Below are 25,712 nucleotides of genomic sequence, written 5' to 3'. Positions count from 1 at the left end.
AAACATGTGGAAAACATTTCAAAAATACTTTTCGATAGAATTTGTAAGTAATTTTGCTGCCTGGATATTTGCTGATGAAACTTCTGTAAAGACGACTCATATTGAGATCACTACTAAAATACACTTTGTTACTTTTAGCGCGACCGTAGTGACTTTCATCGCATGGAAACGAGTTAACATGTTGTTTGATTTGCTCCCAATCTTCGTTAGTATACTTGTGGTGATGTGCGTTTCACAGAGCAGAGTTTGTAGACGCCTGTACGATACTGCAAAAATATACTGGAAAGTTTGCTTGCACACTTGGAGCACAAGCTTGCACACAGCGAGATCTTTTTGCAGCTGTATTTGCACTTGCAAGTTGCCTGTAACAATAAACCGCGATAATTAAATGAACGTCCCCCCTGAAAGTCCCCACAACAATAAAGAAGGCAGTGACTCGGCGTCCGTTAAACGGGCACTTAGAACATTTGGAAAAATCATAGGTCGCGTGCTTAGAACATTGTCATTCTTTAGGTAGGCAATACACCACGCTTAACAGGGGTTTGGTACTGGGAACGTTTTAGGGCTATTGGCGATGGCACATAGAACATATTTAATAGAAATATCTTATTTTGAAAAAAATGGCACTTAGAACGTTTGGAAGTTCCACTCTTCATATAATTAAAAAAAACAGAAAAATGTGGTAAAATATCTAATAACGTATCAATTTTATTTTTGATCGAAATTTTGAAATGTCGTTTTATATTCTTTCTAAAATCAACTACAAAGTTTGTACTTATATAATACTTACACCTCAGGTGTTTCGTGATGTTTACTATTAAATCAAGAATAAAAATAATAAATAATTTTGCAATACTTCGCTTCGTCCTACTTTTATAGATTTACTATCCTAAATACTTCAATAACAATTAACAACAGTTAGCTGACTGGGTTATAAACAAAACGTGATTCATACATATTCAACCAACTGTGATATCTCTGTCCTCTGTGTACTTCACAGACTAGGATATTTATAAATAGAACTGATTCAGAATTCAGATAATACACTGTAACACTGTACAAATTATAAAATAAAAATAAATTTTCGTTTCCGTTAACACTAGGTTAAAGGTGGTGTAACAAGACCCAAGATGATGACGCAATATTTTTTTGTAATATTGTGAAATTACAAAAATTTTACTGTAATCTGTTTTACAAAAAGTTTTTTAATTAGGAATTAAGAGAAATACATTTTGTGGCTAATTGGATTATATAATACAGAATACATATGAAAACCTTACTATTTTTACACTTTTATTAATGATTTTTATTATATTATTATTTATTAGGGAGTTTTTTTTATTAGGAATGAGTAAAAAATACATTTGATAAAATTAAGAAACGTAAAATATAAACAATATAAAAATTGTTGCAGAAAATACAGTAGCACAAAATTACACAATGATTTCACGTCATTTTGTCTACACAGTCAGTACAACACGCTACAATGTTGCATTCATCACCAATTTTTGCAAAACTTGCTGAAATGTCTTGTTTTCCGTTTTTTTTGCAATATCTACAGTGTTTTCTTTTATTGGGAGGGGGGTCTGATGAGTTGCCGTATTTGATAACTGCAGACGGAATATATGAATGTAAACCTGACGTCGAGGCTCTGAAACCCATAATGTTCTTTTATTAGCTCCATTCCCAAATTTCTTATAAATAATGTTTGTATTTTGAGAACGATTTCCGAAGTGGAAATTGAAACGTCAATAAACGTATTTTAACCTTTAATTGTGGCTTATTCCCATTTAAATAGTAATTAATTTTCTTATAAATAGCCTTCTATTTTGGCTATATTCTGCATCTGGATTATTGAATCTCGTAATGATAAAATCATTAATTTTGCAAACGTTTATTATTCCATAAAAAGTGACCAACGGCCACCGTTTCGTATTTCTTGAAACGTCATACGAAGAAGCCATTTTATCAACGATGTCCACACCGCATTTTGTAGAATTATACAATAAAATTGGGAACGATATACACAGGGAAGGAAAGGCATAGCCTTACTGAACAGCGTACTGTGGGATAAAAACATCTCTAAAGAAAATAAAAGGAGAATATACAACACCATAATAAAAAGTATCACAACATATGGATGCGAAGTGTGGCCCCTAAAAGACAGAACAGACTCCGAGAAATCGTGGGGGTTACACATAATATTCTTGATGACATCAAAACGACACAACTCAGATGGTACGGACACGTAAGGAGAATGCCGGAGAATAGAATACCAAGACAAATTCTTGAATGGCAACCAAGAGGTAGGCGGAGACCAGGAAGGCCTAGAAGAAGTTGGAGAGAAGGAGTTGATAAAGAAATCAGAGAAAGAGAACTGGAGGACGATCTATGGAACGATAGAATGAGATGGAGATTGGAAATCGGAAAACGTTGAAGAACGTTGTAAACCGACATTATATATATTCAATAAAATTGTCTCTGGCTTACCACTACCTGGATCAACTGTGTCGTCACGATGAAAAGAGAAAGACGAAGTCATCATGTTTTCCAAAAGCAAATACAGAAGACTTCACGGGACGATTTTGTACGTTGGTTATAATGGTTGGCAATTGCGGCTTATTGGTTTTTAACGCCCTACAACACTCAATCTTATGGTTTGTTAAAAGTTCGTCGACAGCTGGACGAGGTAAACCAGCGGTCCATCCTTACATTTCTTCCGGAATCTGATAACGGTTGACACATTCTCAGTGTAACTGCTGCAGTGGAATTATCTAATTTGTACGGCCCAGGTGGCTCTTGTCCAGCATATATTTCCATATGATTTGTGTAGAAGGTTATAGCATCAACGGTGGTCAACACTTCTTTCTATACCATACTTTTTGGGCTTGTTCGGTATGCACATTCGAAAATTACATTTGCCTCGAAAAGCGAAAAGCATTTAATCAAAAGCGACGTACTCACCTACAGAATAATAACTTTTACAATTCTGAACAAATGTGTCAAATATCTCTCTTATGGGAGCCAATTTATCTGTTTGCTTCCTTTCATCCCTACTATTTTTTATCGTCAAAGCGAATAACTCTTAGATGAAATCTAAATCGCCTCTTTGTCATAGCCGCAATCAATATTTGGTTTCTTAATCCATCTCGCGCCCAAAATTCTTTTAATTTTTTTCTAGATCCATGATCTAGTCCTGCCAAATAAAGCAAACCAAGAAATGCTCGTATTTCCGAAATTAATGTATCTTTGACATCTCGTTTATCTTTGAAATTTATAGAAATAGATCTAACAAAGATTCGTATAGTGTACCAGAGAATCAACGATATTACTAAATAAAAGAATCCATGATTCAATCGGAGTACTATCATTTCTTTCAATACCAATAGTGCCTGGTAAATGTTGAACAATATTTTCTAGTACGGTAGGTGTATGTTTTTTTTCATCTTTACCATAGTAATATAATCGCCTGTCACCTTCTGTAGCATTCCTGTCTTCCACGTGCTGTTGTGCAGCCTCTGCCGTCTCTTGCTCAGAATCAGTTCCTTAATTACTGAATATCTCTATGTCCTCATCAGACATAGACTTATCCAGTCCAATAGTTGAATCACTTGTAAAAGACAAAAACACTATGACCGATTACATATTATAAGTATAAGATATATCCACGTTTATTAGCCTAAACTAACCTTATATGAGTACTCTGAGAATCACCACAACAAACACTGACGTCTACTGTTTTTATTCTTATTTACTAACGTTCGGACTAAAGTTGGACCGTTAAAAAGTCCGACTCACGACGTATAATGGCCTTTGAAATGTGGGTATATCGTAGAATGATGCGCATACCCTGGACAGCACATCGCACAAATGTCTCAATATTGACAGAACTCGACATCAATACTAGGCTTACCACAATCATCAACCAAAATATATTGAGGTACTTTGGACACATTACCAGACGAATGGAAGGCATGGAGAGGTTGTTGGTTGAAGGCAAGGTAGATGGTAAAAGAACCCGAGAAAGATCGCCACTCTGATGGTCAGACCAAATAAAGTGCGCTACCGGTTACTCTCTGTCTGAGGCAGCACACCGCGCCCAGAAGAGAGAAGAATGGATGGCAACCATTCGTCAAATACCATAACGTCACCACATCCTTACAAAGGATAAAGGATAGAGGAGGAGGACTAAGGTTCGAAGGTGACTTTAATCCACCGCCGATATATGGAAGTACATATTTCTAAAAGTTACATGACCATACGACCAAAGAATATAGACGCTATAAGCGTCTATATTCTTTGATACGACGGTGGTCTATTTTAATTAACTAATTAAAGTTAATTATCTTTAACTGAAAGCTTTTATTTTTGTAAAATATTCAGATAAGTACTTTTTTTAGGTGACAGAAATGTACTAAAAAAACAGATATGTATATTATTTACTTATGTAACAAATAGCATTTTGCGCATAAACCCCGTTCTGATAGACCACCGTCGTGTATAGGAGTGTTATTAAAGATATTTATGAGGCTGCAAAATATATACATAATGTATAAAAAATATGAAACTAAAATAATGAATAATTTTAAAACCCAAGGTACATTTTTAGATTATTTGCAAAAACTTTAATGAAAATTTTAAAGTTTGTTTATAATGTGCAGGATTATTGTCTCATGATATCATTCACTTTTAGCATACAATGAAAAATGCAAATATATGATTGTAAAAAAAAACGAACTGTCTTTTATAGAAGTACTGTTGCCATTTTAATTGGACATAAGGAAATGAAAAGAATGGCGTGGAAGTTTCTTTATTGATATACGAAGGGTAAATGAGAAAAATGATAACATTAAAGTAAATTTTGAGAAACGTGAATTTGGGTTGGCTAGGATATGGCCATAGGGAGACAAACTACTTCTTCACACAGTTCCTCACGAGGCACGGCTCCTTCAGAGCCTAACTGGTAAAGATAGGGCAGCAAGAAGACAGCAAATGCCTATATAGGGTTAACTACACGGCGGGACACTGTGTGTTGGATTGCATAAGAATCACGAACGGGAGGGCAAAGCTATATGAAAGGGTGGGTGATATTAGTGGAAATAATATAATAGAAGTGGCGGAAAGAGGAAAAACTGAATACAAAGAAATCCTGGGGAGAATAACTATATCGCGGGTAAGGTGTGATCGCGCATAGGAGTGAAAAAATAAAAACAAAAGAAACGGAATGAAACGGAAACGCAATGTAACGAGAGATCGCGAGACCATACACTACGTGGAGCAGTACGTAACGCGTGTGTTCCTTAATAAAATAAAATAATATAATCCAAATTCTAATCGGAATTGTATTCCAAATCCGAATTCTATTCCAAATAAAAACCATTAAGTTATGCTCCCCCTCCTCGGTCACTACCGGAGTGCCACATCCCGTTTTTTAATTTAAATTTTTAGAAGTGATTGGATTAGGTTAGGTCATGTTTTATTTTGTTATTAAAAAATTTAAATTCAACATATTTACTCAGCAAAAAACAATAGTAACTCATATGGAGTATACCTACTCCTATTAAAATTTAATTTTGGTTAATTTAATTTAAAATAATATTGGTTATTAACTTCTTTTTTAATTTAAATTTTTAGATCTGATTCGATTAGGTTAGGTTCTATTTTATTATTAAAAATTTAAATCCAATATATTTACTCCACAAAAATCAATAGTAACTCATATGAAGTATACTCTTTTTTATACATGCAGAATATTTTATATTGTGCGCAAACGCGTTTGACTTCTTTTTGCAAATGAATAAATTGGGCCATTTTACATTATTTTATATTTTTGTATAATTTAACAGGGAAAAATAATTGATATTTACAAGTGGCTTATACATTTTATATAACTAAGAAGTGAAATGAACTTTAGGTATTTAAAGAGAAAGAGAAATTGTACATGAAACATGGTTAAATGAAAAGCATACTGTGACAAAAATTTGGTTAAATGTGAAAAACAAACCACAAGCTTTCTTAGAGGGTTTGTCGACAGGTTTAAAAGCCCCATCTGTAAAGGGAAAACGCCTTTATTAACCATATTGGTAGCGACTCAGAATTTGTTGAAGGTTTAAATGCATTTGTTTCTAAAAAGACTGGAAATTACCATGAAGAAATGGATGCAGATCATTAAAATGGTTTTCAGTTATTCTGTTAAAAATCGAAGCTGGATCTGTTATTGTTATGGATAACGTTCCATATAACTGCCGGCTGTAGAACAGTTACCAACCACTAAATGTAGAAAAGCAGAGATTGCGGATTGGCTTACTAAAAAAATATTAAATTTACTGAACCAATTTTGAAAATCACGTTACTAAACTTAGCACAGTGTCATAAAGATAAATATATTAAATATGTATCGAGTTAAACGCGATAGAACTTATATGGACTTTAATAAAAAATGAAGTAGCAAGGAACAATGTAACTTTAAAATTAAATGATGTAAAAAATTTGCTTACTAAGATGAAGCATTTCTGCCTTTAGAAATGTGACCTCGACAGTCCTTGATAAAATGTATGCAGCATGTAGTTAAAGAAGAGCAGAGTATGTGTAACCTTGAGATAACTTCATTGAAATTACCAGGGAACACGTTTTTATTTGAACATATTTTTTTATATTTTATGGAAATAAATATTCAGTTAAGGTAAACCATTTATTACTAGTATTGTTTCCTACCAAGAATTGTTTGGTTTTACCTGTGCTAAAAGTTACTAGACGACCCTTTTTCTAATCTCACCTCATTTGACAATAGGAATTAAATTTAATCCTTGAATCAGTCATAGGTTTGTTAATTTTAACAGATAAAGGGTTTTCCCCAAAAAAATATATTTAAGGGATAAAGGGTTTTCCCCAAAAAAATATATTTCACAAAGATTAGTTTTCTTCATCTAAGGTCTAAGGCATCTATAAAATAAGAAAATAATTTTTTTATAACATTCAATTCCTTCTAATATCCTATTGAACCTCAATAATTGCTGTACAAGTGATAGCAGGAGTTGTACCAATCAATTTAATGGTAAAGGAGAGGATGACTATGTACAATAAGAGAAAAGCTATATAAAGAAGATCAGGGAGGAAAGTAGAAAAAATAGTGAGACAGAAAGAGTAGCCCGAAAAATGAACTAAAGCAAATTGGACGAGAACTGCAAGATAGAGCAATGAATCAACTACAAAATTTTAGACACACCAATTTTTATTACACACAATTTTTGACAGACCATGGGTCCTTATACTATAAAAGACCTATACTATAAAATTAAAAAGACAAATGACTACTGATGCGAAATATGTGCCGTGTAAGCAAAACTAAAAGAATAAAAGGAACTGAATAAACAGGTCCCAAATGACCTACTCGAAGTTACACTTGATAATAGTCTGAGTGTGCCTTAAGAGATAGCGTGTTTAGTGGGCAAGGTGAGATTTTACGTACCTGAAGTCCCACACTACCCTAGAGCCAAAGAAAGGGCTCTAGGATTAGTGTGAGCGTGATCTCTTAACAAATGCCTTATTATCTAAAAAACATAGCTATTTTTTAATATTTTTTTGAATTAAAATAACAAAATACATCGAACCAAAAAAATTTATGTATTCAACAAGCAAAATAAAACAATAAATTCTAAAAATCATTCTCAGATAATAAACTTTGTTTACATACAGCCCCTGTTACCCATAGAGTTTGAAAATGTCTGTTTCAAGAAACAACCCCTAATTCTGATGAATATTATGTTCATTATCACAAAAACGCTTGGTTTTAGGCTCAGAGGGGGGTGAAAGCAAAGATGAGATTCACTCAGAGAGTAGAATAGAATAGAAAAAAGCTCTATTCTCAGGATTCACAAGTTACACATAAATATAAATTGTCAATAGAGAGAATGGTGTCAATTACAATTTATAATGGTTGCTGTAACAACCTACACTTAACATAAAAGTAATATTAAAATATAATGATAATAACAGTGACATTTAGATTCAGATAAGAGCCCTCAGTCTCCCTGCAGGTCAGCTTGAAGGTATTCTTCCACTTTGTATGGTTCAAGGTGTATGAGCAACTGTTGAACAGACTTTCTATATTTATTTGTCAGTTTCTATTTTGATGCTGTAAGGCAGTTTATTAAAGAATTTAATACAGGCATATTCTGTGGTTTTCTCAGATGCTGTTAGTCTATGTATTGGTATATTATAGTTTATGAGATTGTTTCGTGTATTAGTATTATGGTTTGTTATGTGTTTCAAGAATTTATGTCTATTTTTAAAAATGTAACTAAGCATTCATATATGTATGTTCCAGCCATTGTTAGTATGTTTAGCTTTTTGAAATTACCTCTAAATTACTCCCTGTAAGTTAAGGCATCAAAAACAATTACTATACATTTTCATGCAGGCTGCAGTAGCTATTGTCTGAAGCAGTTCTTTTTGTGTGCTGTTTTTTTTTAGTTACCACATTGCTCAAGTATAATTTCTATGATGAAGCTGCACTTAGTCAAAGCAAGCAGTTTCAGCAACATACTGTAAGTTTCAACTTTTTGAATTTTATTTTGTTTAAAGACAGACCCACATTATTTGTGACTGATGCGACACCTACCGCCTTCATCTGACAGTTTTGGACCTACCAATTTTCAGGTTAAACATATGACATATGTTTAACATTGTTAAATACATGCGAAATTGACAATTATTAATAATTAACTTTTTAATTATATTTTTTCAGTTTATGTACAAAATAAATGTAGAATTAAAAACTGGGTTTCTCAAAATTCATCATAATATATCTTTTCAACCCCAAACGGAAAAGAAATGGAGAAATCTAGTAGTGGCAAATCAAGTTTTTCACATGAAAGCGCATATAATTAAAAACAGTAATAGTAAAAGTTATGATATAAAAGCTAAAGTCATCAGGCACTCTGCAGTTAGCTTGAAGCCTTATACAATATCATTTAAGGTAAATTATTTAAATCTTTCCTATTTCAATTGCATAAAAATGAAGTTATGTGATATTTACTTTTTCGTATTAATAGCACGGATCCATCTTTTTCTTTTCTCTAATTTATATGTAATTTTTGGGAACCTATAAAAACTACACTTACTATTTTTGCTATTATTAGAACAATTAAATACGCGACATGTATTTGCACACATTTTTGATAAAATTTATGCGTAAAAAGGTAGGTCCAATTTTGTCATATTTCGCTGATATGCACGCTGTCATTGTTTTAAGGTACCCCTACAATGGTCACGCACGGAGCGAATAGAGAATATTAGATACCAATGGCTGTATAAATACAAAATCTTCAAAAATATGCTTCTACAGCTATTTATAAAATGGGCTCTTGTGGATGATATTGCCATAATAAGACAAAACAAAAGGCTATTGATCGAAAAAAACTGTAGACTTGAAATGAGAAGCCACTAAATTTGGTCTAAATGATAATGAAAGTAAAACAAAATGTGTATTTACCATAGCTATGAAGATGCCTTCGGCTTTCCCTATCTATATTAAATAACAGTAACAATATCAGTAAAGAAATACAATCCAGGATTCTTAGTGGTAATAAGTGCTTTTATACATACAAAGACTTAATGAAAAGTAAATTGCTAAATTGTGAGTCTAAGCTAAGGATCTACAAAAGAGTTATTAGACCAGTGGTCACATATGGATACGAAATATGGACTTTCTCAAGCACCAATGAAAATCAATTCAGAATATTTGAGTGCAAATATCAAGAAAGATATTTGGATCAACCCATTGGAGTGATAGTTGGTGGAGAATCAAAATTAACTATGAGCTGGACAAATTAATGCAGAGCACAGACATTGTTAGATTTGTAAAGTTGGCTTGGTCATTTAGACAGAATGCCATATAATAGAGCCGTTTAACTAAACCAGAAATAGAAGCAGCCTCAAGGAATTCAGCCTCAGCGAGTACATAGACTTGAGTTTCAAATTTTTTGTCAAAGTCAACTTGAACTTATGTCATTTTGAATCACATATTCAAAAATATGACATATTAAAGGAAAATCAAACTTATTTTGGGAAAATAACATTCTTGTGAAAATACACTACATTTAGCTTTTTCAAAAGATAAATTGACAATAATTAAAATTCAACACAGAAAAAAAACACAACTCACTTTGCAAGATACTTACTGGATATGGAACCAAAGTTCACAGAAAACCAACTCACACCAACAGATATTTAAATTACCACTCAAACCACAATGCAAACATCAAAATGGAATTCTCAAAACATTATATTATAGAGCTCAAAATACCTGCTCTAATGAAAATGCATTTCAGGAAAAAACACACCTACTAACAAAGGTTTGACAAAATATGATTACCCATTGTCATTTATAAACAAGGAATTTAATATTTATATTAACATGGATTAACTTAGGCTTATATTTATCATACCAATACCTAAATAATATACCTACACTTTTTCATTGATTAAAACTTCCTTTAATAGACTGAATGCTACTCTTGCCAAAATCGATAAATATCTTAAATGTAATTTATTGGGATTCCAGCTGGATGATTCATTAACATTTAATGATCAGTTAAGTTACATTTTAGAGAAGGACACTGAAAATGTTTAAAAGTTTTCTATAGTAAAAAAAGAGCTAGTATTTCAATGACAAATTCAACATGATTTTAACTACTTTGCATCTATTCCACAAAAATTAAACATCTTAATTAGAAAAATTCAAAAATAGAGGATCTAGATTTGAGAATCATTCCCAGAATTATCCTGATAAGTTGAGGTTTATAGTTTCGCATATTTATCTATTTGTGTAATGTGTAATGTACCATGCTATGATTACTATGTATCAACTTAGTATATAGAAACCATAAAAAGGAATAATTATAAAAAATGAATGACCACTGTTTCACAAATCACAAAAACAATGCATTGTAATGGGTACTCTTTATTTTTTTAGAAGTAACATGAAATAAGGTAATGAAATTAATCTGTGTGTGTCATCTGTGTCAATACTAACTAACCTATGCAATGCTAAAGATATTGGTAAACAATTGCAAAGGTAGGTTTATACTTGCAATTTTATAGCTGGAATTATATTTTAATGTTTTGTATAATATGACTCCTTAAGCAGTACACAGTTAATCAAAAATTTATCTGTTCAACATGCAAATCAGATAAAAACAGATTTTTATAGGTATTAGATAAAGGAAAGCTCCAACAATAGTTTTTCATATCAATTTGTTGTAATACTTATTCAAAAACTACCTATATAAGATATTGATAAACATTTAATCAAATTCACATCTGATATAGGTACCTATTGATATAAATTTCTAGGTTGATTCTTTATGGAAATATAATTTTTTCCTTAAAATTCATAATCATTCTTTAAAAACAACAAAGGAAGTTTGCCTATGATTGCACTTCTCACTAATTTTATCAACTACAATCACAATCACTTTGCACTGAAGTTCAACAAACCATAAAAAGAAAGTAAAATTCAGCATGCAATTACTCTGTGTCCCAATTTAATGTTGTTTGTGACGAATAAGCATATTTTAGGCATGACAACAATCTTGACATTAAAAACAACTAGCATTCTTTTTGCCTTATGTTATCAATAAATTATCTGGTTATGTGGGAAAATGGTTTTAAAGTGTGAGGGAATTGCTTATCAATATTAAAGAAAGATAAACACTATCTGCATTAAAAAAGGCCATCCATTGTTAAAGTAAATTTTAAGAAAATATAGGAGCATTTACGCTATGACCGGTAAATTCAAGATCCTATCCAAGTATTCAGGAAACAAAAAATAAGAAATAGGTTGAATTCTAAAAATGTCCTAATTTTAAAATACATTAAATTTATTACACCTATGCTCATTTAAATTTATTTCAAGTTATTTTATACTCACAAGATCAAAATCAACGAATATCGAACACCAACACTTTAAATCACTTTTAAATCAAAGATTAGAAAATTTCATTTCCCATCACAAATAATTAGAAAATGTCATTAATGTGACAAGTGGCAAATAAAAGGAGGGGATTTCAGAGACAGCATTTTCATAGTACAGAAAAATGTTTTATTCCATAGAGTAAAACAAAAATCCACTGCAGAACATACTGAATTTACAGTTTTAATCGAAATCTCCAAAGATTTTCAAGTCTATAACAATTATAAAAATAACTTAATAATAGGCAAAGATTTTTTGTTATTCAAAGTTCTTGCGTCGACTTAAAATAAATAAATTGACTTTTGTGATAATAGTGCTGGCGTATCGCCTCGCAGCGAAACCATCAAAAACAGAAGAAGAAGAAGACTTTAATGGTTTAAAATATAGACTTTACTATTAAGATAGACTGTGTCTCTGTCTTACATCAAGTAAGTATAATAGCGTCTTTTTTAGTGAAGGAGAGAAAGAGTGAAAAGTTGATATGCGCTAGAGAGGGACAAATTGAAGAATTGCAAGAGATCTAAGCGCGGCTGGTATACTCGGGTCTATGTTAATATCATCATACGTCTATGGTTTAAAGAGAGAAGCTGTGGTTGGTTTAGACATATATATTAAAAACAATTGTTCTTGAAAAATTAGTCAAATAAAAGGCCTAACATCTGAGTTGGTGTCGTCACAGAATAAATAACAATCAGAATGCCCACTCTCAGATGCCGCCTTTTAAACGGAAACACAGACTCGAAATGAGAAAATTGTGACAAGCTACGACAGAACCATATAATTTAAATTTGTAAGGATTAGTAATTTAGAAAATTTGAAATAATTTAATCTATTCTTCAACTAAAAGTACGAATAAAATAGTGCATATTATGTCTATGGTTGCCGTAAATAAATTAAACCGGGTTAATTTTTTCATTCACACCAGATAAAATTTCACTGAACAGCACTGGTTCCGTTTAAAACATGGCTGATTCCGTCTGCGACTCTGCGCGAACTTATCTTGACAAACAGAGTGGGCCACAAGTCAAGTGGTCTGTGGAGTGGGCATAGAGTGGGCATGGAGAGGTTTGTTTATTATCTGCTGATGTGGTGTCGTTGTGGTACATATTCTATGGTATCGATCTAAACGTCTGTGTTGTGTTGTGGTCTGTGGTGTCAAGTGTCAATTAAGCCAATGTCAATGTCACTCGGCTGTCAGTGTCAGTGGCAATGGCTACAGCAATAATGAATACAATTTTAAAGAAAACTGTGGAATTACTTCCATCAAAATTATTTTTGAAAAATGGAGCTGCCCTGATACACACCAGGTAATATTTTACTAATGAAGTAGTCATCTTTTGAATGTTGCTAGAGCGTATTATGCTGTTATATAATTGTATAGGTTAGGTGTATTTTGTAGATTGGAAGTTTAGCTAATAATTGAATATAAACATGTTATATTCTCATTTAAGTATATAATTTTTGTTTCAGCCAAAAAGTAAATGCTGGTAAATGGTATCCAGATTCAGAATGGATAAACCAATTTTCTGGTCCTGTGATGTATCCAGATGAGATAACCAAGAACTGGGCTCTTCAGCCCTGGAATGCTAGTAAAGCACCAGTAGAGAAAGAAGTTAAAAACGTTACATTAAATTTTGGTCCTCAACATCCTGCTGCTCACGGTGTATTGCGTCTAGTGCTAGAATTAGATGGAGAGGTATGTATTAGTTTTATCCACTAGACATTTTTGTGAAGAATATAGAAGTATCTTAAATTAATAGATGGAATGGACAGACATTTTATGTACATTCATGTTTTAAATAAAACTGAAGATTGTTTTCTAAATTTTATATTAATTTTCGAAATAAAAAGTGGGTACTAGTGTAGTAAGATGGAACGATGTCTAGGGAGATGAAATTTATATCAATGCATTCTACTTCACTTACTGATGATTGTACAATGATTTTTATTCACTCTTATTTCCTCTGACCCTGTACAGTTGTATCCTTAAAATAAGGTACTTTTACTTTGTTTCTCTGTACTATTTACATATCCAATTAGTATATCCTGGTTTCTAAGTATAAAACTATGTACTTATATTAAAAATTCTTCTGTATAATCAATTTATATAATCTTTCAAATTATGTACATGTGGAAAATGTTGGCAATCATTTTAAAGCATTAGAAGGTGTTATACTGTATCAAATGTATTTTTGTATGACTTCCAGACTGTCAAGAGGTCAGATCCTCACATTGGTCTTCTACATAGAGGCACAGAAAAGCTGATTGAATACAAAACCTACACTCAAGCCTTGCCATACTTCGACAGGTTGGACTATGTCTCTATGATGTGTAATGAACAATGCTACAGCTTAGCAATTGAGAAACTACTTAATATTGATGTACCTTTAAGAGCTAAATATATTAGAGGTAAGTACATGTTCTGGTATATTGTCGTTTTGAATAAATATTTACAATACAGAGTTTAAATACAGATTTAAAAACTAATTATGTGTTAACAAGCCATACAAAATAAAGGAAGAAGGTCAACCAGTCCACAGAAAATAAATGGAGAGAACTAATAAAGAAATAAGTCTATAGCAATAAGCTTTAAGGAAGTAGTTTAAATTTTAGCTTTACTTAAAAAAATTATTAAAAAAAATTACCTTTATATTCAACGGCTGACTTGCTTTTACTATTAGCTTTTAAATTGCTGTTTGAAAAATTTGTGGCTGGTTATGGGGTTGATAAAAAGTTACTAAATATAAGTATTAAGAATAAATTTTTGTTCTTTCAGTTCTATTTGCTGAGTTGACTAGGATTTTAAATCACATTATGGGCATCGGAACCCACGCTCTTGATGTAGGAGCCTTGACACCATTCTTCTGGCTCTTCGAAGAGCGTGAAAAGATTATGGAGTTTTATGAAAGAGTTTCTGGAGCTCGTATGCATGCTGCATATGTTAGGCCGGGAGGAGTTTCTCTGGTAAGTAAAAGTTAGTGAATAATATGTTTATATTTATTTTATACATACATATAAATATTTACATATATAAGTTGGAGGCAAAATGCGCTGCCGCTTTCTTTCAATGTATGTTCAATGACCATTTGTCAGTTAGACCATAATCTACTCACAGACCATCAGTGGCACATATGAGACTAAACTATCTAGGCTAGTTACATTTGTTTAGGTGGCTATACCTAACAGCAACAATATTTTGCATGCTAAATACAAGAAAATCTCTAACTAGGTATATACATATATCTTAATGCAGCAGTGCTCATAGGGTCGATCGCCAAAGTTTTTGAAGTCGATCGTGATTCACGGAGAAAATACGAGGACTCTCCTATCTCTTCACCCGGAAGTTGCGATAATGCCGATTCGGCATATCAGCATTCATAGATAAATTATGAGAGTGTGCTGTATCAGCATTGTATTGCTTTTAGTCAAGTATTAATTATTCATTACTAAGTTATTACTAGTAAAATATTTTAGTACAATATTATTTACATTAATATTTGAAACTCGATATGAGTGCCACAAAAAAGAGTAAAACATATCATTTTAATAATGCGTGGGAAGACTGTTTACTATGGTGAAAGATAAGTGTGTTTGTCTTGTTTCTCGGTCTTCCGTTGCTCTGCCCAAGCGCGGAAGGATAGACGCTCATTTGAATTATGTTTATTATGAGACGGACTTCATAGCGAGTTTGAAAGATGCTTTGCTGATTTTAAAAAACTGACAGATATTGTAACATTCATGTCTAATCCATTTTCTTGTCAAGACATGGAAAAAATAGGCACTAAAATATCGGTTACATTCAAAATGGAGATCATTTCCGTCCAAAATGAGGTACTGAAAATTATTTCGAATATACACCTTAAATCCAGAGCGACTGATACGAAATTTTGGTCTTTCATATCGTCTGAGAAATATCCGTCTTTGAGACAAGTAGCCCACAGCATTCTTTGGATCAACATACTTGTGTGAGTCTGCATTTTCCCAAATGAAGATAGTGAAATCAAAATATTGTAATCGACTAACTGACTAACATCTCTCTTCATCTTCATCTCGTTTGGCCCTCGGTAATTACATACCATCATATGAAATACTTGTGGATGATATGCAGTGCCATGCATCAACATCCAAATAAAATTAATATGAAAAATATCTTTAATTACCACTCTCTGTAGTTACAACTTTTTATCAACTAGAAATCTGCAATAAAGTTTTTTATTTTCAAAATTGTTTTTTTTTACTATGCTTTGTTTTTAAACCAGGAGGAGTAAACTAAAGAGACAGATTCACACCCAAGAAAGTCACTAGAAAAGTTACCAAATACATCATCTTTTTGTTTGATCATATCGGGCTTCGACAGTAATCCAAAAATATTATATTATACTAATACGTCTCTAAAGAGTTCTAAAAACAACTGTTTTTTATATAAAAGCAGACTAAAAATCTAAATATTAAAAGAATAACGCAGAAAACACAAAAAATCGCTGATATAACTTAACCTATAAAATGCCATTAGTGTCAAAATTTCATAACAGTGGAGTAAACTTACCTGAGGTTGGACCAATTACAAACAAACATTGTGGCGCAGTAAATTTGAATTACTCCTCCTGGTTTAAAAACAGGGTATAGCAGTCGATCTACAGACGCTTACAGTTTATGTTGTAGATCCCATGCAGTATAAGTCTGAGCACCACTGTTTTAAAGTATCTAAATGTACAATTTTTCTAGGATCTTCCCTTGGGTCTGATGGATGATATTTATGAATTTGCTTGCAAATACAATGAACGAATTGATGAAGTAGAAGATGTTCTCACCCATAACAGAATTTGGGTTCAAAGAACCAAAGATATTGGAGTGATTTCTGCTGAAGATGCATTGAATTATGGATTTAGGTAAGAAATATTTATAGTGTGTGTTCATAGAGTAACAAAGCTTGGTAAACATTTTTTTCATTACTGCCCTCTTTTGATGTCTCGCTGCTCCTTCTATTGGCTGGAGCAATAAGAACTTGGTCTATATTTTCCGATCAACTCGTTACTGTTTTTCCAATATTTATTCCAATATTTATTTTTATCTCCTATTTTTCCAATGAACTGAGTAATTCAGAATTGTTGTTTGCAGTAAACTGATTACCTTTGAATTTTCTTTTCATATGCTTATTTCAATGCGTCCCCTTACTTCGACTGTCTTTTAAATGACCACCAGATCAAGGCATTTTTTCCGATTTTCAAAACAATAATTTTTGATAAATTTCAATAATATATGTATAACATTTGTTTTATATTATTGAAATATGTTCATCGCTGAATTGCAAAATAATTCTTCATCGCTGTCTATAAACCCGGAAAACAATGTATCATATTTGTTAGTGTACCAGTTTTAATTAAACTTTTATTTTTAGCGGTGTGATGTTGCGAGGTTCCGGTATCAAATGGGATTTACGTAAGCAACAGCCTTACGATGCGTATGATCAAGTTGAATTTGACGTTCCAATCGGTACGAACGGTGACTGCTATGATCGTTATTTGTGCCGTATAGAAGAAATGAGACAGTCTTTGAGAATTATAGATCAATGTCTCAACAAAATGCCTTCCGGGGAAGTAAAAACCGATGACGCAAAGTTAACGCCACCTAGCAGAGCGGAAATGAAGGTAAGGTTTTCTATATATTCATTTAATCTGTTTAATATCGCTCAAATTGTTAAGAATGTTGTCTTCTATTTATCCGTTAGCTGCCGATAGAGTATGTTATCTTTGTGTATCAACTATTTTGTTTTAAATTGTTCAATATGTTCTGTTTCCTCTTAGAGATTTTTGAAGTCTATAGAATTTTTGGATCGAAATAAAAATAAAAAACCGATCCTTTAGTTTTGTGTGGCCCATCTGTCTGTTTGCCTATGTGGGAATTAGTGTAGCTTCCACTGCAACAGATACAGAAAAACTGACACGTATAGAAAAACTGATGACGGATATAGAAATCTGTTGACGGATATAGAAAAACTGATGACGGATATAGAAAAACTGACGCATATAGAAAAACTGATGATTAATATCGAAAAACTGTTGGCGGATATAGAAAAACTGTTGATGGATATAGAAAAACTGTTGACGGATATAGAAAACTGTTGACGGATATAAAAAAACTGTTGACGGATAAAGAAATTCTGTTAACGGATATAGAAAACTGTTAACGTTTATAGAAAAACTGTTGACGGATGTAGAAAAACTGTTGACGGATGTAGAAAAACTGGACGGATATAGAATTGACGGATATAGAAAAACTGTTGACTGATATAGAAAAATTGTTGACGGATATAGAAAAACTGTTGACGGATATATGAAAACTGTTGATGGATACAGAAAAACTGTTGACGGATACAGGAAAAACTTGGCAGACATGGAAAAACTGTTGACGTTCATGGAAAAACTGCCGGATGAGAAATGTATATTATAACACAAATGCAGGAAAAGTATAGTGTTTTGAAGAACGAATTATTTATCCAGGACGAGTTTCTGGTAGAAGTTTAAGAAAAATATAGTTACAATGTACCAAGGATTATCCTAACAGCAATTGAGATCGAAAATGCCCCAAATATATCCATAAAAGATGATAGCACTCGGTTACCTTCAACTTAAGGAGAAAAGATCTCTCTTTAATCATAATAAAACATCGCCCGTTTCGTCCATTAATTCATCTCTCGTCATCAAGAATCTTCGTCACCTTTTTCTTGATAGCATGCTCGTATTTCAGTAATCCCTAAGATGTTGATCATTTCTTTTATAGTAATGTGAATTGTTCCAGCTTCAAACACAATTTTACCTTCCATGTTGCTATCCTCCTCATGAGTATTTTAAGAGATTCTTAACAAAATCTGACCATATATGGTGTGACGGGTCATGAGGGTAGTAGTTTTAGGCTTTCTAGTGATTCTGATGATTGTCCTGAAAAGTACAATTACCGTTGCGCCTTTTACATCACAATGCTACCGATTTAACCAATACGTGGTTTTCTCCTATGGTTTTCCCTCTATTAATTTTTTTCTAATTCAAAATACTCGAACACATTTAATTCAAGTTGTTGTGCTTGAGAATTTAATGATTTGCCAGTCATACTATAAAAAGTAAATACCTCTAAAAAATATTTCATATCACTCCGTTGACGTGGTTTTGGCAGTATTTAAATAACTTCAATGTTAATTCAGAGGTTTGAATGTATTATTTCTCGTCATCAATAAATACTTACTTTATCTTTGAAATTATCTTTACTTACAACTATTTCGTTTTACGCAGACATCCATGGAAGCTCTAATCCATCACTTCAAGCTCTTCACCCAGGGATACCAAGTACCTCCTGGCGAGACATACACAGCCATAGAGGCTCCCAAAGGAGAATTCGGTGTGTACCTCGTGTCCGATGGAAGCTCGAAACCATACAGGTGTAAGATTAAGGCTCCAGGATTTGCCCATTTGGCCGCCTTAGACAAAATAGGAAAGAACCATATGTTAGCCGATATTGTCGCCATAATTGGTACTCTTGACGTCGTATTCGGCGAAATCGATCGATAGGTTATTTTAAAATTAAATGAATTGTTTATTTAAGGTAAAGAAACATTTTTGTTAAGTGTAAATAAATAAAATGTATAATTCTAACTAAAAATGCATCGTGATATCATTTATTACCCAAAACTTCCTTAGTCATAGTCACAATTAGCTAATTAGTACTAGCTTAATACTAAAAAGCAGTGGCGATTGGTAATCATTTTGTTCAGAGGGGCTCTGATTCGAGAATATAAAAAAATAAATAGGTACTTACCAAAAGCCTATGTCTTAAAATGAAACAGTCCTTCTGTTTTTATCGAAGATAAACCTCTCTATTACCTTTTCGTTGAAGTCAGAAATTCTACTCTCTAACTACACTACTACGTTTTGTGTACATTAATCCCGTCTCAAGGTAGGTGCCCAAATATTTTGCACAGTTTGACGGCTCCATTGTAATATTAACAAGTTGTCAGTTTACTTTTATCTTTAGAATCTTTCACTGTTACTATAGAATCTTCTTCTTCTTCTTCAGATGCAAATCCACTAATGGATGTTAGCGATCACATTTTCTATTAATTCTCTATTTCTTGCAATATGTATCAGATATTGTATGTCGTTAATCCCTGTCCATTGCCTTATGTTTCGGAGCCAGGACATTTTCTTGCGTCCCCTTCCTCTCTTGCCTTCAATTTTACCCTCGATTATAAGTTGGAGGAACTGGTATTTTTCATTTCGCATGATGTGACCTAGATACGCCGTTTTCCTTTTCTTGATGGTTTCGAAAAGTTTGCGTTCTTGGTTTATTCTTTTAAGGACATCTATATTTGTGATTTTCGCTGTCCATGGTATTTTTAGGATACGGCGATAGAGCCACATTTCGAAAGCTTCTAATCTGTTTATATCCCTCGTTTTGAGTGTCCAGCCCTCTACGCCATATAGCAGCACTGACCACACGGTAGCACTTAGTAAACCTTAGTCTCAGTTGAAGATCGAATTCTGAACAAGTCAGTACCTTCTTGAATTTTACGAAAGCTTGTCGAGCTTGCTCAATGCGACATTTTACTTCCCTGTCCGATGCCAAGTCTTCAAAAAGCCACGATCCCAGGTATTTAAATTTACTCACTCTTTCAATGGACTTAGTATTCAGTGTTATGGTGGAGTTTTCAAGTGCATCCAAGTTTCTGGAGATGATCATAAATTTGTTTTTTTTTGGTATTAATCTCTAATCCCATTCGCTTTCTGTATTCTCCGATTATAGTGACAAGTTGTTGAAGATCGACTATGTTGTCACAAATTAAGACACCATCATCAGCATATCGTATGTTGTTGATCAATACTCCATTCACTTTGATTCCCATCTTTGCATCCTCCAAAGACTCTTGAAATATGGCTTCCGAATAAATGTTAAATAAAAGAGGGGAAAGCACACATCCCTGTCGAACGCCCCTTCTTATATGTATGGGTTTGGATATAGAATTGTCTATTTTTAACTGTGCCGTTTGATGCCAGTACAAGTTTTCATGCATCTTATGTCTTTTTGGTCTATATCAACTTTCTTGAGGATCTGCATTAACTTGTGGTGTTGGACACGATCAAACGCTTTTTGGTAATCTAAAAAGCATAGGAACACATCCTTCTTCTGATCGTAACAATTTTGGACCAGCACCTGTGTTGCTACTATTGCTTCTCGTGTTCCTAAACCTTGCCTAAACCCGAACTGGGAGTCACTGATGTCCCATTCACATTTTTTGTATAATCTTTGATGTAGTATTTTTAAGAATATCTTTAAAGTGTGACTCATCAGGCTAATGAGTCTGTGATCCTCACATCTTTTTGCATTGACTTTCTTGGGCAGGGGAATAAAGGTAGAGCGTAACCACTGTTGAGGATAGCAGCCAGTTTCATAAATTAAGTTAAATATTTTGTGTAGTGCTGAAATTCCCCTTTCATCCAGTAATTTGAGTATTTCTGACGGGATTTCATCTGGTCCAGGTGCCTTATTGTTTTTTGAATTTAATATTGCCTTTTCTATCTCCTCTTTGGTGATTGAAGGGCCAGTCAGCTGGTCGTCTGTATAAACTTCACTCATGGGTCTTTCGTCATGGAAGAGCTCCTGGATATAATTTTCCGATATATCAATTTTCTCCTTTCTACTCTTTCTAGAATAGAATAGAAACATGCTTTATTGTCACTGAAAATTATACAAAGTTATGGACAAAGCTTACAAAAAGTCAGAAAAATAACAATTTAAAATTTACTAAAATTACATAAATCGTCAATATCACAAAATGAATTACGAACTAATAAGTTTAAGTTGCTGCATGTGATACCAAAATATATAAATATACTTTAATTACTTATACCTAAACGTACTGTAATTTCTTAGTTATTCGTTAAGAAACTCTTCCACTGAATAATATGGTCTTTCGGATTGATAAGCTTTTGTCAATTTACGGAACTTAAGAAGTTGTAGATTTAAGTTGCAAGGGGATATGGTTGTATAATTTTTTTGCCGAATATAATATCTTTACAAACTCACTGGACGGGATCGGTAAATACACATCAAAGGTTGAATTTCTGGTGGAGTAGTCATGATTAGATCTTGCTGGAAAAACATGTAGGTGTTTACGAATTAGCAAACAGTTTCTAAGATATATAAAGAGGGAAGAGTTAAAATCCCGTGATTTTTGAAGTAGCTTGTGTAATGTGTTATTTTACTGAGGCCAAAAGGATACCGTATTGCTCTTTTTTGTAATTTGATAATAACATCAGATTGGGCAGCTGTGCTAGAACCCCAAAAAGGAAGGCCATATCGAAGATGAGGCTCGAACAAAAAAAAATTGTTATTTTGGAAGATGCTAAATTGATTTCCTTCGAAACAGATCTTATTAGGGCTAGTTTCTTACTTAACAAATCGATGTGGAGGGACCATTTAAGGTTGCTGTCTATAAAAATACCAAGAAATTATACAGAAACAACGATACTGATCTGGCTGTTATTAAGAAGCAAAGGTTGAAGAATTCCTTTATAGGATAATGCTACTGCCTTATCCACGTTAAAAGAGAGTAAATTAGAGTCGGACCAGGTTTTTATTGTAAGTAGATCAGAAGTTATAGTTGCATGAAGAGTTGCAATATTAGAGTTCCTCCAGGTGATACTGGTATCATTAGCAAAAAGAAAAAATTTTCCATCGATTACGATCGACATACTACTTCTATCTTGTTGATAGACACTTCTAGGTCATTGCTTTGCATCCACCTGTTGACTTTTTCGCAGCATTCATTTACTTTATATTCAATATCCCAGTGCATATCGCTATTTATCACTTTTGGCAGATCATCGACATAAGCTATTGCTGTTGCATCACTACCGTTGCTGTTACATACTACTATTCTACTTCTAGGATCTCGTTATATACATATTCCAAAGAGTATATATTCCACATATTCCAGAATCGATCATTGCTATAATCCTGCTTATAATTATATATATTTCGCATTGGCCACTGTAATGTATCTATCGGTGGGATATCTCTTGATTAACTTACTCTTTTTTGAAAGAACGTGTTAACAATCGCCATATCGTCAGTGTAGTTCGCATATCGCGTAACTCCATTTTATAAAATTTTACCGGAGAGCGAAAAAACTAATTTAAATGATTAAACTTGTTACTGATTGGCAAGAAATTAGTCTTTACGACTACAAATCAACTCAGGTAGAATTTGAATGTTCTAGTTTTGGATTTTAGATGAAATACTAGCGGACCAACTCGACATCGAGTTTTTTAAGTGAAATTTTTATCTTGCGAGAAAAATTAAGAGATCAATACAAACAATATAAGCAAGAATATACATAACATTCATCAATAATAATGCAAGTAAAAAGTGTATTAAATATCACGAAATATTTCGTCGAAAACAATGTTTTTTGTTACAATGTTATCATTTAGCAGTTAATTTTGCATGCTGATCACGAATCCGGTGTCAGATTTGCTCTATCTTGACGTTTTATGCGCGTTTCGGGTCACTTCCGGTGTCGAATCGCAACCGGAAGTACATTTTTAGATTCGTCTCGACGAGACCTTTCGATCCATATATACATTGTGGGGTCTAAAACTTAAAGTAAATTTTAACTTCCGGTCATCTCAAAACCGGAAGTGAATTTTTGTACCAAAAGTATATCTTGACAATCTCATACGTAATACTAATAATATTCCGAAAAAATATTTTAATTATCTAATATGGTTTTTGAGTAAAGTGGTGGACAAGAAAAGGGCTTAGCGTTTTAGTATATAAGATTATATTATATTATAAATACTTGCATACTGCGACTGATCATGACATATGGCATAGAAGTGCGCGAAGATACCAACAAAACGAAACAGATGCTAAGGGTTGCCGAAATGAAAACCCCAAGAACAATAGTGGGCAAAACAAGAAGAGACAGGGTGAGAAATACAAACGTTAGAGAGCAGTGAAAAATTCAAGATTTTGTAAGATGGGGAAGGCAGCATAAAAGGATGTGGTACAGTCGTGTAAGACGAATGGATGAGAATAGACTCCCAAAAATTGCCCTAGAAAACAACCCGCCCGGTTCAAGACCTTCCGGAAGACCACATAAAAGATGGAGGGATAGTTGGCAAACTATCTCGCAGGAAATTAACCAGAGGCAGCTTCAGAAGTAAACAGATCGAAAGATCTCCAAGAAATAGATGAAGAAGAACATGAAATATTGTTTTTGTTTTAAATAAAATTGGAGATATGCTTTTTTCTAACTAATATTTTGAAAGCAAACTGGAAATACGCATTTTTCTGAAAAACGTTTATTTATTTTTTTAATGCAAATGAAGCAGTAACATAAGGATTAGACATCGGTAATTGTAACAGAAAAGTGAATGCTTAAAAAAATTTAAAATCAGAAAATATAAAATTAAATAAGCACAATTCTAATTATGAGGTAATTGATCATAAAATAAATGGTAGACCTGTTGTATACTTTTCTTTAGTTGCAAATGCTCATATTTTTCTTTCTAAAATTTTGGATTTGCAGGTAATCTGACAGGAAAAGTTTTCCATTCCAATTCCGAATGTCTAATTTTGTAAAACATATTTTTGATATAAGGTTAAATGATCGAATAAATGAACTTTGAAAATTAAAGGCAGATATCGAGCACAGTTTTATTAATTAAATCTTGCTCAAGTACTTTCGCTCACTAGAGCATCCTCAGGAGCATTTCGTCAATTTTGGGCTATCAAACAATTGCAGAATGCCATACACATACATAAATGATAGTACCAAGGAGTCCAATAAATAATGAACAACTAACTCTTGGTGGACAGCAAATAGAGAGAGTGACAAAATATACATATCTGGGAGCTTACATCAACACAGAATTAGATCCAGACCAAGAGATCCGGGTACGAATAGAAATGGCAAGGGCAGCGTTCTTAAAATTCAAACAATTGTTCTGTGACAAAAATCTGAATACTGCGCTGAGACTGAGGTTTGTTGAATGTTACGTCTGGTCGCAACTATTGTACGGGGTAGAAACATGGACACTAAAAGCGCAAATAGTTAAAAAGATTGAAGCCTTTGAACTTTGGATATACCGGAGAATGTTGAGAATTCCATGGACTGCCAGGGTCACCAATGAGGAAGTGCTGAGAAGGATGGGTCGAGACAAAAAATTGTTGAGAACGATAAAAGTATCATACTAAGAAATAATAAATATAGTCTTCTGCAGGTCATCATGCAGGGTAGAGTCGATGGCAAAAAAGGAATAGGTAGAAAGAGGAAGTCATGGCTGCGAAATATTCGAGACTGGACAAACATGACTGTAGACGAATTATTCCACGTTGCAAAAGACAGAGAAGATTTTAAAAATGTGGTCGCCAACCTCCGTTAATGGGGACGGCATAGGAAGAAGAAGAAGATACACATTAAACTAAAATTAAAGTTGAACATAACACTACACTAAACAAGGACAAACAGTTTAAAATTATTTAAAAGTCGTATTTAAAATTTACGTATTACATAACAGAGAAAGCTTTATCTGAATTTTAGTTAAAATTTTTACGTTGGAACACATTTTTCCAAGTCTTAACGAAAGACAAAGACGAAACGATATTGTGAATGTCAATTGAAGTTTGCTACATAATTTTTATGTTTTGAAGATATGGAATTGAGGAAAATAAAAATCACAAG

At 33.0% G+C, this 25,712-nt stretch overlaps 2 protein-coding genes across 3 annotated transcripts in view; one reads left to right on the top strand and one right to left on the bottom strand.

Moving 5' to 3' along the window:
* LOC140441064 (tudor domain-containing protein 7-like) overlaps positions 1-12,048 on the bottom strand; it is a 105,409-nt gene extending 93,361 nt beyond the window's left edge. For both annotated transcript variants that reach the window (XM_072531490.1, XM_072531491.1), the window contains exon 1: positions 11,933-12,048. The gene's annotated coding sequence lies outside the window, so the exon portion shown is untranslated. The remainder of the gene's footprint in view (positions 1-11,932) is intronic.
* A 1,075-nt stretch (positions 12,049-13,123) lies between these two features.
* ND-49 (NADH dehydrogenase (ubiquinone) 49 kDa subunit) lies at positions 13,124-19,627 on the top strand. Its single transcript, XM_072531489.1, has 7 exons — positions 13,124-13,281; positions 13,445-13,670; positions 14,182-14,383; positions 14,751-14,938; positions 16,700-16,863; positions 17,373-17,622; positions 19,261-19,627. Exons 1-7 carry the CDS (start codon positions 13,184-13,186, stop codon positions 19,534-19,536), a joined length of 1,404 nt encoding a protein of 467 aa, XP_072387590.1. The 5' UTR covers positions 13,124-13,183; the 3' UTR covers positions 19,537-19,627.
* The last annotated feature ends 6,085 nt before the right edge of the window (positions 19,628-25,712 follow it).

This window comes from Diabrotica undecimpunctata, chromosome 5 (assembly GCF_040954645.1).
Source record: "Diabrotica undecimpunctata isolate CICGRU chromosome 5, icDiaUnde3, whole genome shotgun sequence".
Taxonomy (NCBI): domain Eukaryota; kingdom Metazoa; phylum Arthropoda; class Insecta; order Coleoptera; family Chrysomelidae; genus Diabrotica; species Diabrotica undecimpunctata.
Note: the sequence above shows the minus strand (reverse complement) of the source record. Positions and strands in the feature narration are given on the sequence as shown.